Raw genomic sequence first — 15,049 nt, forward strand, 5'->3', positions numbered from 1 at the left:
CCAACACCTTTTTTAGGTACCAGATGTAGGCACTCTTAAACAATTTTACTTAAGATTATAGTTGGAATGAAAACATGTTTTTAAATTGCTTATTTTTTTAAACTTATTCTGCAATTGTATTTATTTCAGTTAGATATAAAAAATTACTGGTTTGGGTGAATGTTATGTGCAATATATGTTGGCAAAGCTATAAAAATTGGTGGTTTCTATTCTTCACCCCTACATATATATAAAATTCCCAGTGTTGTCAAATATAGTAAGTCATTAAGGATTAACCAGTTTAGTTTATTATTTTTTTTCTGGTAATATAGTAAAGAATTTAAAGGGAATTTGTGGTTGAGTTATTAATAGATCAGTTTAGATAACACTATAAGTCAGTAGCATTTTGTAGGTCATAAAAATTAATGTAGTGATTTATAACCAGATATTTAGAAAATGAAGTACAATAGACTAAATTATTTCCCATTTTCTATTAAGGATAAGTATTGCTTTTGTTTTCTTTTTCTTCTTTTTTTCATTACTAGAAAATTTGATCTGGGAGCTTTCTATCTGAGCTACATCCCTGGCCCTTTTTTTCTCTCCTATTTTGATTTTGAGGCAGAGTCTTACTAAATTCCCCAGGGTCACATTAAACTCCTGATCCTCTTAAGTAGCTGGGATTACAGGTGTGTGCTACCATACCCAAGTTGTTTTGTGAAACTATTCAGTATTTGGCTATTTCTTGTTTGATGTGATGTGATATAATATGGTGTGTGTGTGTGTGTGTGTGTGTGTGTGTGTGTGTGTGTGTGTATTGTATTTGCATATAAAACATACTTCTTAATGCAGGACATGGTAAAAAAATATTTGAAAGTCATTATCCTAGATTTCTGGAGAAATTTTTGCTCTGTCAAGGTCAGAAAACTATGAATTCCTCATTGTCATGTCACCCTCTCTTGTATATATCTTTCAGAGGAAAAAGTCCTTCAAATAAAATGACAGTACAGTTTCTTGGAAGAAGTCTTTGCAGATATTTCCATAACTACAAGGACAGCAGTATTCATATAGATAGTGATATATTTCTTCACATGTTCCTCTTGTCTCTCATTTCAAGGTTAAATTATATAGTTCACGGGGGAAAATCTTCAGAAATGATTCTTTGGGTGGAATTTGTTTTTCTGCTTTTAAATATGTACTTTTTAAAATATGTACTTAAAAAAAATATGTACTTTTCAGCTGGGCATGATGGTGCATGCTTGTAATTCCAATACTTGGGGTGCTGAGACAGGAGGATCACAGGTTTGTGGCCAGCCTCAGCTACTTACTGAGGCCCCAGAAACTTTGTGAGAACCTGTTTCCAACTAAAGAATAAAAAATATGTCCTCATATATGCCTTCTAGCAGAAGCTTGGTCTAATTACATTTGTTGACCCTCCTGGATCCACTCTGGAGAGGGTAAGAAATCTTATATCATCTTGGAAGCAAGATGATCTGTGGGGTTAGGGCCAAAGGAGTGTCATGATTGTGTTAAAGAAATTTTCACTCCTTTGATTTAGTCTTACACCTTGAGTAAACAAAGAGAAGGAGTCCCTTGACTCTCTATGCTGCCCACCCACCCTGTCTTGGATAGTGCATGGAACTTCTGGAAATAAGGCAGTGAACAAGGCATTATCTTGCCCAACCAAGCATGTTCTTCATCTGGACTTGTTGGCTTCATTTGGTCATGTTTTTATCTTTCGCTATTTTTTTTTTTTCATTGAACAAGACAAATAGTTAAGGGATCTACTGGGCCCTAGAAAATTTGAAAATTAACCATATGGTTGCAGGAATGAGTGATGGTTGGTAATTATAGGTATTATTTTGTTGTTCTTCAGCATCATTTGGCTACCACAGCAAAGGCCAATTTAGCAGCAGTTTAAACATCATTTGTCTCATTTAACAGTCTGAGTATAAGCAATATAGGATAAAGTTAGAGTGCCTTCATGGCTAGGCATATGGTCACATTTATCTGAAAGGGAGTCTGGGAAATAATTTTCACTTGGGTAGACACATGTCCCACTAAAACTTCTATTAGGGTTGTAGGCAACATAAAGGGATTTACATCTCAAAAATAAAACAACAAAAGTTAGATTTACTTAGAAAGGGATTTAACATGCTTGCTGTTTTTTCTTATTGTTGCTTTGTTGGGAGTAGTTTTTCACCAAAATTATCAAGGGGAGCTGAGGTAACTAAAAAGAGTTAACCTGAATTAACATATTTCCTTTTGGAATTGTAAGTCAAATTTATCCTAATGGTTACAGAGGTGAGTGTGAAATACATCAAGAAGCAAGGCTGGTCTCTCTAACTCTCACTTTTTTCTTTCTGTTTCTCTCTTTTGGGGTGCTGAGGTTGAGCCCAGGGGTTTGACCATGCTAAGCATAGGCTGATACTGAGCTGTTCCTCTAGCTCACTCGTTTTTCTCCTGTTGTTTTTGCGTCTTTCACCTTTCTTGAGGCTAATCTCTTGCTTGTTTTCTCTCTGCTTCTAGGTATGGCACAGTCACGAAGCTGGGTGAAAAGATACTTGAAGGCCTTTTGTAAAGGCTTCTTTGTGGCAGTGCCTGTGGCCGTGACGTTTTTGGATCGAGTGGCCTGCGTGGCAAGAGTGGAAGGAGCATCAATGCAGGTGAGCTAAATCCAGCTTCTGCCTTCAAAGCGCAGGCTTCATTTTTTCTCAACACCAGAAACAAGAGTTCTAGTTATCATTTCTATGCTGGGAATGGAAAGGTTTTATTTATTTATTTATTTATTTATTTATTTATTTAATTTATTTATTTTTGGTGGTACTGGGGTTTCTGGAAGCCCTTCTACCTCCGGGCTACACTCCCAGACTTATTTTTACATTTTTATTTGGAAACAGGGTCTCCTAAGCCAGCGCGCGTGACTGGCTTCGAACCTGCGCGATCCTCCTGTCTCTGCCTCCCAAGCGGGGATTACAAGCGTGCGCCACCACGCCCAGCTGGAAAGGTTTTAAATAGGAATGGAACCAGCTTCACTTTACTACATTTCTTTTTAGGTCTCTTAAGGTGGTACTAATATAATCAGAGTGGAGGTGAATAAAAACCACTAGCAAATTCTTTTCTGGGTCTGTAGTTTGATTTGTGTGTGTGTGTGTGTGTGTAGTAATTATAAATGGAAATTTTAAAGGAATTTTACTAAATGACACCATTTTCTCTGACTCTGGCCATACATATTTGAATATTTCTTCTAGACCAAATTATTAGTATAGTTGCAGAATAGGTTTGGGACAAAATGTTGGCGCTTACACAGCAGATACCGCTTGCTCGTGGCTCTGTGGGTGGACGGTTGTTACTCTGGACGGTCAGGTTGGTTCAGTCTGGTTTGTGGATCAATGGCTGCCTGGGGTATGCTCTTCTCATGGGTGAGAGCAGGATACAGAAGGAAGAGAAGAGATACGGAGCGTCTTTTAAAGTCTTAGTTCAAAACTTTCATTCTTCTGTTCACATTCATTCCATTGTGTAAAGCAAAACACAGAGCCAAATCCCAAAATCAATGAGCTGGAATGCATTTTCATCCTCAGGGAAGCCAGGTTGGAGGTGAGAGGGACAGAGTAAGAGGGATGGAGATACGAGGGACGGGGGAGTTGTAAGAACAACTGCCACGGCCCTGTGATTACAAGGCCATGTGTTTTATTTCAGATGTTATGTGGAAAGTTGTATTTACCTTTGAACCTACAAGAGTGACCCCCTTTTCTAAACCAAGATTAACAAAATTGGAATAGACTGATATCGTAAGTCACTGAAGTCTAGAATAGATTGACCTGTTTTAGATGACTTTAGGTTTGAGATAGCCAGGACCCATGGATCACTGAATTGTTACTTTAGACTGGCTTTTTACTTTTGGCACGAGGTCTCATAATGTTGTTCACAATGATAATCCTCCTCATTCAGCTTGCTGAGAAAGTGGGACAGCAGGTGTGCACCCTGCACCTGGCTAGAGTGGCTTTTTTTTTTTTTAAAGACCACTCTGTAACAGGTAGAGCCATTGTTTAAGGAAGATACAAGGATTGAAATATCAAATCTTACTAAATGACTGTAATGTCAGTCTTTTGAGTCTGTTCAATAAGTACCATATGGCAACACTGGAAATTCAGCTTGAGTAAAGTCTTTCCGAAATTTTATTGGCTTGTGATTTCCTAGGGGAAGGTCATTTTCAGGATTCCCTGAAATTATAAAAATAATGCCTTACTCTTTAAACATTCAATCCTTCCTTTCTTACTTTTTTCCTTCTTTTACCTAGAGGTATTCTACCTCTGAGCTATACCCCGGGCCCCATTTCGTTTTTTAATTTGAAACAGGGTCTCCACTAAGTTGCAGAGGATCTTGCTGAGAGACTGAGGCTGGCCTTGAACTTGTGATCTTCCTATCTCAGGCTCCCAAGTACTGGGATTATATATGTGAACCACCACGTTCAATGAAATGGTTCTTTTTTTAAGGTCAGTTCTCCCAGTATTAATCTATTCATTAAATATCTCACTAGAGGGATAGAACTGATCAAACATAGGAATTCTCAGCTAGTTGAAGCTAAGTCATACGTGAATCTAAAGTTTTTAATGTAACAGTGATGTAATTCATTGGAAAACAGGATTCAATTTATGGAGCATTTGATATTTTATAAAGCCATGTAGATACATTCATTTTATTATGTGAGATATCTTTTTTGCAATGGGCAGCACACAATGAATGCTGGCACAAATTGCGGGTTAATGATTATTCATAGTGACCTATTCCCCTCTGGCGCACATGAATCACTTGTTGAAAGGTTACCTATGAAAGTAGATGCACTTTTTTTTTTTAAAGAAGCACCACATTATATGACATTAATTTAATTCAGGAAATGAAGACTGATATTACATACAGTTGAAACTACAGAGAGAATTTATGTAGGTGGAATGCAATTATTCAAATTAGAACTTCAATGGCTTACAGAGGCTTTTAGAGTAAAAGGGTGCCCTAGGAATAGTTTAATGACCTCACACCAAAGTTTTAGATTTTATTTGATTGAGAATGCCTGCAGCAGGGTCACTAGTTCTGATAGAAGATGTATGCTTTCCACATTTAAAATTAAGATTTAAAAATTTAAAAGGCAAGTGAAGGAAATAACTTTAAGTGTCATTATCTTATTTTGTTGCAATTACTATATAATTTTTGCATTATTATGCATATGATTTTCCTTTTTTGCATTGTGCATGGCCAGAAGGGAAAATATCTGAAAATATCACTACATTATACTATTTCTTTAGCTCAGCATTCAGAGACAAATTTATGCCAAATATAGTTGAAAAATAGAGAATATGAGAAAAAAGTTTATTCAGCATTGAGGACTTTATTGATTAGTAAAACACATTTATTGGTTTAAAATTGTCTTGACTTTTCAGCTACCTGTGTATGAGCCTGAAGAATCTGACTTGTAAAACACCTCGTAGACTCCTACCTAGTTCTTTGCAGTGATTATTTTTTTTCCTACTGAGCTTAAAATTAAAAATTCTGTCAAAAAAGCAATAAAAGAGCTTTTTCTTCTCTATCTCTATTTTTGTCTTTAGATTTTTAACCCACAGTGGGCTTAATAGTACTCAACAGTCATTGTTGGTTGTAACTGTTATTTTGACATTCTGAGAAGCTAGATGCAAATAGACACTCAAAGAAAACGATACATTGTGATTTATACATCCCCATTTAACACAGAGCTAGGGAGTTTTATGTTACTTGCTAAATTCACACTTCGAAGATGCACTTGTGCACCTGTCCTCCTTTCCTCCTGGGACTACTCCTCTATGCTTACCTCCATTGGTCTGCTTGGGGCCGGGGTTGAAGGAAGCCAGGAGTTAATGTTGGGATGCTTTACCAGTTTTCTTGTGTTTTCTTCCCAATATTACCTCTGGCACAGAAATCTCACCTGAGATTTTTGCTTGTAGGGTGTTATGAGTTTTTATGTGGTTCTGTAAATTTTCATTAACAGAGAGTTCAAATAGATTGGTTTGTATTTATAGCAACAAACATGTGACCTTGAAACAGTTGGTGAGTGATAACTTTATTTTTTTGCAGTACTGGGGATGGAACCCAGGGCTATACTACCTCGGAGCTGTACCCCAGCCCTGTTTTTTTTTTTCCCCCTCATTCTTTTGAAACAGGGTTTCATTGAGCTGCAAAGAGCCTCACTAAATAGCTAAGGCTGTCTGAGAACTGTGATCCTCCTGTCTCAGCCTACCAAGAACTGAAATTATAAGCATGTGCTACGACGCTCGGCTGAGTGATAACTTTATAATGCCCCCTTGTGGATTGATTTTTGTTTCTCAGGAGAGAATAACTGTGTACTTCTGCTTTATATAGCTAAGATTATACTATTTATTTATTTATTTGCCGTACTGGGGATGGAACCCAAAAGTATTCTACCTCCGAGCTGCACCCCCAGACCTATTTTTTTAATTTATTTTTTATTGGTGCAATGTATTCATACATCATAATGGGATAAAAAAGTAACTTTTGTAGACATACATGCACCGGTAGCAATATGGTGCCGCTGCCACACCCTCGGCCGTGAGGCTTGTGCATTTCTTTTGTTTTTGAGCTCTGCTCTGAGTCCCTACAGGGTGTGCTGAGCCCAGCCTCTGAGAGCTTTAGATGCTCCCTGCACCGAGCAATCTGCTGAATTCCTCCCGGCTGATCCACAGCGGCTCACCTCGGCTCGCTGTCCGCCGTTCCTCTCTGGAGCCTGGTGGGCTATTGAGTGCGTTGGTCTGGTGCCGTCTTGTGAATTCGCCACTGCCGCTGGCAGTAAGGCGCTGCTGCCGCGTCCTCGGGCGTGAGGCCGGCTTATCTCCTCTGTGCCTCTGAGCTCCGTTATGAGTTCCCTTCCTCTCTGGAGCCTGGTGCTGCAAGGGAAAATGGCACCCGCCGCTTAGTGCCGCGGCTCCGGCTGCAGCACTGCAGTCTGGTTTCTGGTGTCTCGTTTTTCCAGCCCTCTTTTTCTCTGTCCCTTGAAATTACATTTTTTGTTTCTCTGCTGATGGTGTTTTCTGGCTATGAAAGGCGCTGATTTTGTAGTAATAGAGATTGGTTGTTAGCGGGGCTCGTAAGCCCCACTTTTCTCCATCGCCATCTTCCCGCAAGTCCTATTTTTTATTCTTTATTTTGAAACACAGTATCACTGAATTGCAAAGGGCATCACTAAGTAGTAGCTGAGGCTGTCCGTGAACCTGTATCCTCCTGCCTCAGCCTCCCAAATACTGGGATTACAAGTGTGCACCACCATGCCTGGCTTATATCTTTTATTTAAATATTAACTTTGTTACATCTTTTTAAAAAATTTGGTGATCTGTGGTACACACTTGTGATTCCAATTATTCTGGAGACAGAGATAGGAGGATCTCAGGCTCAAGACAGCCTTGGAATTTACTGAGACTAAGTCTTAAGAAAAAATTAAAATAAGTTTATTTTCTCTCAGATCCATCAATACTTCATATTCTTTTTTAGATTTATTCATTTTTTATTGGTGCAGTTCTTGTCATACATCTTAGTGAAGTACAAGATGGTAGGGGCATACATTCACACATCACTCATTTAATCCTTCCCCAATTCCCACTCCATTCCTTTCCCTCTCCCTCCTTCTCATGTTTGGCTTACTAATTGACATTGATATGTTTATGGATGTATGTCATGTACATTAGAGAATTACCCTCTTTTCTCACACATCCCCCTCAGTCAGGTGGCCTTATTTGCTCATCTATGGTTTCTCTTTACTGTGAATCTAAGAAGAAAAAGGAATGTGAAATCTAAGAAGAAAAAGGGTCATAAGAGTAAGAGATTCTAGGGAGAGCATATGATTTTTTACTTTTTGTGGTTGACTAATCTCACTTAGCAAAAGGTTTTCCATTTCCATCTATTTCCCTGCAAATGATGAAATTTTGTTCTTTATGTATGAGTAAAATTCCATTGTGTACATATCCCGTAGTTGTAATACATTCCTCTGTTGATGGACATTCTTGGCTGGTACCATAGTTTGGCAACTGTGAACGGTGTGGCTATAAACATAGATATGCATGCATTAGTTTAGTAGTTTGGTTTTCATTCTTTGGGGTAGATAATCAGAAGTGATAATGCTGGATCATATGGTAGGTTTGTTTATGTTCTTCTGAGAATCCTTCATACTCTTTTCTGTAGTGATTACAGTAATTTGTAATCCAACCAACTATGGACTAGAGTTCCTGCTTCTCCACACTCTCACCAGCATTTGTTGTTTGTGTTTTTTATGATAGCCATTCTAGTTGGAATTAAGTGAAATCTCAGGGTAGTTTTAATTTGCATCTCTCTGATTGCTAATGATGTTGAACATTCTTTTATATATTTATTGGGCATTTGAATTTTTTTGTGTGAAGTGACTATTTAGTTCTCTTCCCCATTATTTGGATTGAGTTATTTGTTTTCTTAATGGTGAATTTCTTGAGTTCTCCATATATTCTAGATATTGGTCCTCTATTGGAGGAGTAGTTGGCAAAAATGTTCTCCCATTCTGTTGACGCTCTAATGAGGTTCTTGATAGTTTCCTCTGCTTTACAGAAACTCTTCAGTTTAATGCAATCCCACATATTGATCTGCCTTTTAATTTCTTGTACCTTTAGGGTCTTGTTGAGAAAGTTTTTAGCTGTACCTATGCGTTGAATTGTTGGACCTATGCCCTCTTCAAGGAGCTGCAGTTTCTGGTCTGATTTCCGAGTCTTTGATCCATCTTGAATTGACTCTTGTGAAGGATGAAAAAATGGAGTTTATTTCATTTTTCCCCATTTGGTTAGTGAATTTTGCCAACACCATTTTTTCAAGAGGCTATGATTCTCAATATTTTGAGTTTTAAATTCTGTTTGAGGTAGTTTTTGTTCTTCTTTGCTTAGTTGTTTTTTAATGAAAATTACTGTTTTTTTTTTTGTTACGGTGTTTATTACTTTTTTTTGTTGTAGAAAATACTCTTTAAGTATTTTCTTTTGTGCTGGTTTGGAAGACATAAATTCTTTCAGCTTCTGTCTTTCTTGGAAAATTTTTATTTCCCCATTGGATTTGAGAGATAATTTTGCTGAGTAAGAAATATTGAACTGTAATTTTTTTTTAAGAATTTGGAATATGTTGCTCCAAGCCATCCTGGCTTTCATAACTTGGTTTGAAAAGTTTGGACTGATTCTAATTGATCTGCCTCTGAATGCCATTTGGATTTTGCTTTTGTCACCTTTAGGATTCTCTTCTTAGCCTCTACATTAGTCAGTTTTACTATTTTGTGATGTGGTGAATCTTTTCTTTGATCTTGTCCAAAGGGGGCTCTATGTTTCCTGTACCTGTGTATTGACCTCTTTTTATATGCTTGGAAAATTTTCTGATATTATTTCCTTGAAAAGATTATTGATCCCTTTGGTTTCACCTATTCTCTCTTCTATGCCACTTAGATTAGCTTTAAAAATAGGCCCATATCTCTTCAATGTCCAGTTCATGCTGTTGAATAGTTTTTTTTTTTTTTTTTTTTTTTTGTGGTACTGGGAGTGGAACCCAGGGGCTTTTCTACCTCTGGGCTATACTTTCAGATCTATTTTATACTTTATTTGGAAACAGGGTCTCACTAAGTTGCTGAGAGCCTCACTCAGTAGCTGAGGCTGGCTTCAAACTGTGTGATCCTCCTGTCTCAGCCTCCCAAGCACTGGGATTACAAGCGTGTGCCATCACGCCCAGCCTGTCAAATAGTTTTTTTTTTTTCTAAATTAGGTATTATACGTTCATTTTTGGAGTGGTCATTTTCTAAGAGTGATATTCTATTTTCCATGTGGTCTAGTCTATTGTTTATAGTTTGTATTGATGCCTTTACTTCAGTGATTGCATTCTTCACTTCCTTCAGAGTTTCTTTCTGATTTCTGTTCAGGGTGTCAGTCTTTGTGTATTTGTTCCTTTATTTCTTTCAGGCTCTACCTAAATTCTACTATTCTACTATTGTATCATTTCTACTATTGAAGTTCTGATTTATCCTTCTGGCGATCTCTGCAATTCTGTGTTGTTGGGTTTCCTCCTTCTCATGCTTTCAGTTTCTTAAGTTTTTTTTTTTTTTTTTTTTTGCTTTTGATAGCTTTCTCTCACTCTGTGGGTGTTAGCTGGTATTTTCAAGGGCAAATTGTGTTGAATTTAGTGCTGAAGGTTGAGTGAGGAGGAATGTGCTGAAGTAATAAATGCAATAATAGGGTAAAGTGGCAGATATGATTTAGTAGAATGAAAGTTTGAGTGTGGTAAGGTAAGATATAGAGAGATTATAGATACTGTATATATAGGAGGATTCTAATAATCACTGTAGAGTATTTAGATATAGTTATGTGAAGTGTATTTACTACAAGACAAAGAAAAAAAAGAAACAGACAGAAGGGAGAGAAGAGAGTAGATATGAAAGAGGGAAGAATCTTGGAAAAGGGGTGAGGAAGAGAGCAAACAAATAAGCGCGTACACATACTAACAAAACAAATCGACAACAAAATAAAACAACATTACAAATGTATGAATACTGAGCTGACTTTGCCTGTATAGTCTTTCTGAGTCTGTGTGGATTCTTTCAGCCGTTCAAGGTTCTCTTTGTGTATTAGGTTATTGAGCATGTTCCAAGCACTCTCATTTGCTCTGAAACCTATAGTAATGATGTCAGTTTGTAGTTCCACTTTTTTGTTTCCTTCAGTGCTTAGGACCCTGCCTTGGTTTCTCTCTCTCTGTATTCACTGAGTTTCACCAGCACCTCTCCCGCTGTATGCCTAGGTCTATGAACTCTCAAAGAGGGCCAGGTGTGGTGGCGCACGCTTGTAATCCCCGTGCTTGGGAGGTGGAGACAGGAGGATCGCTCAGGTTCGAAGCCAGCCTCGCTGGTTAAGAGACCCTGTTTCCAAATAAAATATAAAATAGATCTGGGAGTATAGCCTGGAGGTAGAAGGGTTCCATCCCCAGTACCACCAAAAATAAAGGGCCTGTCCTGAGCCAGGCATGATGGCACATGTTTGTAATCCCCTTGCTTGGGAGGCTGAGACAGGAGGATCACACAGGTTCAAAGCCAGCCTCATTATGTAGTGAGGCTCTCAGCAACTTGGTGAGACTCTGTTTCCAAATAAAATATAAAATGGATCTGGGAGTGTAGTCCGGAGGTAGAAGGCCTCTGGGTTCCATCTCCAGTATCACTAAATAAATAAATAAATAAATAAATAAGTAAATAAAATAAAAATAAAAAAGGGCCTATCTCTGTCTTTAAGACTCTCTCAGTGTACACCAGTGGCTGATATCACTGGGATTGGATATAGTGTAAAGCTGGATATAGTGTAAATGTGGGTCTCCAAGCTATCCACAGACCCTGAGATTGTGTCTCTTCCCACCTACATAGGTAATGGGTACCACTGTGACCAGACTCAGCATATATGTAGGAGTTCGTATTCTCTACAGATAGGGCAGAGTAGGTCTGACTTCTCCTGCTTCACTATGTTTGGGTGGTCTTTGCTAATCTCCAGAGGCCCTACTATGGCTCTGCATCCTGGGGAATGTCAGCTTTTTTGCCTGATTGGCCGTGGAGGCTGTCTGCTAATCCCCACCTCTGCAGTGTCCCACAGCAGAAACTACGGCCACTTTTACCAGGGTGATCTGCAAAGTCTCAGGCCATGCAAGTCTATGCTTGCTGCATGAGTCCCTGTGGCCATGCTGGATGGTCTCGCACAGATAGTTGGTTCACTTTTGGCATTTTTGAGCACTGCTCTGGATTTCTGGAGAATGCAGTGAGCTTGGCTGCTGCTGTTGCAGGTTGTATGCAGGGTCCAGGCATTAGGATCTCTATGGAGTGTAGGATGAGGAGCCGGCGGCTTAATATTCCTTTGAGCTGCAGCTGCTTACTCAGCTTCAAGTTGTTGCCTTTCTTGCTACGTGGCTCTGGAGGCCACAGTACCTGTAGTCCCAGCACAGTTAAGCAAGATAGTGCTGCCACAGTCCCTGCAGTTGCAGCCGCTGGAGGCAAGCAGGGTACTTTCTGCCCTCTCTTCTGCCTTCTAGCTTTCTTTTTGCCGCCTTTCAGATCTTGGTGCTCTGATCAGTTTTATGCTGTTTTTCGTCTCTTGTTAAGATGCTGTTTTCATAGTGATAGAGATTGAGTGTGCTGAGATATGCTGCTTCCCTTGGTCATCATCTTCCCAGAAGTCTGAAATAACTTTAGATTTATGTGAAAGTTGTCAGAGTAGTATGGAGAACTTCCATGGGTCCTCTATTCAGATACACCAGCTTCTTGACGTGTGTGTGTGTGTGTGTGTGTGTGTGTGTGTGTGTGTATTTTTCCTTTTTGCAGTACTGAGAATGGAACCCAGGGCATTCTACTGCCAATCTACATGCCCTGTCCTATTTTTTATTGTTTATTTTGAAAGAGGATCTCACTAAGTAGCTGAGGCTGTCTGCGAACTGCGATCGTCCAGTCTCAGCCTCCTGAATGCTGGAATTATAAGTGTACGCCACCACGCCTGGCTTCAATATTTTGTTACATTATTTTTATTCTATTCCTCTTATTTTCCTTTTCTATCCCTTCTTTTCTCTCACTTTTTCTCTCCCTTTCTTTGTATTTCTGTATGTGTATATATACTCAGATGCACCTATGTATGTATATACACCCACATTCTTGTTTTTTTTTTATCTTTAATGTTATACTGGGAATTGAACCTAGGTACTACACCCCTAAGCTATGCCCTGAGCCCTTTTATTTTTGCTTTGAAACAGAGTCTTGCTAAGCTAGAATGAACTGGTCTCAAATTGCAATCCTCTTGCCTCAGCCTCCCAAGTACTGGGATTATATGTGTAAGCTACCCTTTCTGACTCATTCTTGTTTTTGTTATTGAATCATTTAAGAGTTGGCTGTATGCAAGACGCCAATTTCATACTTAATCTATCTTTCTTTCTTTCTTTCTTTCTTTCTTTCTTTCTTTTTTTTTTTTGGTGGTACTGGGGTTCCTGGAAGCCCTTCTACCTCCGGGCTACACTCCCAGACCTATTTATTTGGAAACAGGGTCTCCTAAGCCAGCGCGTGTGGCTGGCTTCGAACCTGCGCGATCCTCCTATGTCTGCCTCCCAAGCGCGGGGAATACAAGCGTGCGCCACCACGCCCGGCCATACTTCATATTTCTGTATGCTCTTTCTTGGAGCATTCCTAGTAGTGCAATGATAATTTTATGTCTATTTTTAAAGAAACTACCAAACTCCTACCAAGTTTTTGAGCCCTGTGAAGGGCAGTCTCCCCAACTGGAAAGTAAGCTGCTGGCTAGCACTGTTTGTCCTCCCCTGCCTCCTCCTTGCTGCCTGACAGTGGACCTGAGGGGCCTGTTCCCTAATCTCACTGCTGCTGAGTGGGGCTGAAAGTCCAGTTTCCTGCTCATGTAGGGGGTACCACTAGGTTGACTGGATTAAAATGGTTATTATACAACATGTTTCCTGTCCTGCTAGGCCATCCTTCTCCTGGGCCTGGCTAGAGGGAGAAGGCTCTTTTGCTTAGGCTCTTTTTGCCCTGGCTCTTAGTAATTCTGGGTAGCAGGCTTTTCAAGCACCTTAGCGATGATATAGGGAAACAACAAGAATGCCCATGGGTATCACAACAGTGCCATTCAGTCCTAAGGTTCCAATGCTAATTTGTCTCCTTTCCACCTTGCAGTCTTCTTTTATGTATCTGTTGCATTGTATCTGGAGTATTTTTTGCCATACGAGAGGAGTAGTGAAGAGTAGTAAGTGCTTCATTTTGGCTCAAGGGTGTGTTCTTTTTACCTTCCCCGGTAGTCAGATGTGACTGAGTTCTGGTCAGTGGAAAATGGGTGGAAGTAAGATACCATTTCAGGGATAGCCCATAACAACCTCCTTTGTCATTCTCCATGTTCTTCTCTCTGCTGGCTAGATGCAGATGTTTTATATTCCTTTTTTAAAGGTACTGTGGATTGAACCCTGGGGTATTCTATCCCTGAGTACCACCTTCAGCCCCTTTTAAACATTTTTGATATAGGTCCTCACTAAATTGCTAAGGCTGGCCTTGAACCTGTTATCCTTCTGTCTCAACCTCCCAAGTACAGGGATTACAGTTGTGTACCACAAGGCTGGCTAGGTGTTTTATATTCGTTTAGGAGGAACTGATTAGTCAGCTGTGGACACAGAGGGAGACAGAGCCATGAAGGAAAATGACGTTTACTGTACTCACAGGTCTGGAGACAGGAGGCATGGCACAAGCACAGGGAGTGTTGGGGGCAGAAGGTGGAAGGGTGGGGGAAGCATTAGACCAGAGCTTTTGGGGGTGTCTATGGAAAAGGCATTGCAGAAGAGGGACAATAGTTTAGTATTGGCTAATTTGAATAATTTCCCAAGAGTAGTGGCTACTGACCTGGTACCTTGCCGTGGGATGACTGAGGCAGAGGAATATTGTCTCCTGGGTGAACTGGCCAGACAGAGGATGCTCAGTCTGGATTGGTTAGCTTGCATACTAAGGCATGTTTCTGACCCTGCTTTTGCTGTCTCTAAGAATTGGGGATAGTCTCTAGCAGGAAAGGTGTATTTTGGCTAAGAATTTAAAACATATAGAAACACACACACACACACACACACACACACACACACACACACACACACCCACAGAACTTATAATGGAATTATCTCTTTATAAATTCATTGTAAATTGAAAGTAACGTGTGAAGAATACATTTAACACACTAACCTACTGCACATCATAGTTTAGTAACACAACATGCTGTAGAGTATTGGTGGTTTACCCTCAGGATCATGTATCTGTCTGAGGCTGCAGCTTGCTAATGCTCAGCATTGTGAGGGTATTGTACCATATATCACTAGCCCAGGAAAAGATCAAAATTTCAGATACAAATTATGGTTTCTACTGAATGTTTCTAGTTTTCCTATCATCATAAAGTTGAGAAATCCTTAGTTGATGTATTTTAAGTCAGTGGCCTCTGTGTGTTTGTGCACACAACAGTGGAGGATCCATCTGAGAACGTGG

The 15,049-nt window shown here is 39.6% G+C and overlaps 1 protein-coding gene across 1 annotated transcript in view; it reads left to right on the plus strand.

Annotated features, from left to right (window-relative positions):
* Positions 1-2,507: 2,507 nt before the first annotated feature.
* The window catches only part of IMMP2L (inner mitochondrial membrane peptidase subunit 2), a gene marked incomplete at both ends in the record, with an annotated part of 874,930 nt that continues 862,388 nt past the window's right edge, over positions 2,508-15,049 (plus strand). The window contains one exon of the mRNA XM_080701778.1: positions 2,508-2,642. Within this exon, the coding sequence (XP_080557904.1) occupies positions 2,508-2,642 (135 nt within the window). The remainder of the gene's footprint in view (positions 2,643-15,049) is intronic.

Source organism: Muscardinus avellanarius (genome assembly GCF_963383645.1).
Source record: "Muscardinus avellanarius genome assembly, chromosome: 9".
NCBI classification, from domain to species: Eukaryota; Metazoa; Chordata; class Mammalia; order Rodentia; family Gliridae; genus Muscardinus; species Muscardinus avellanarius.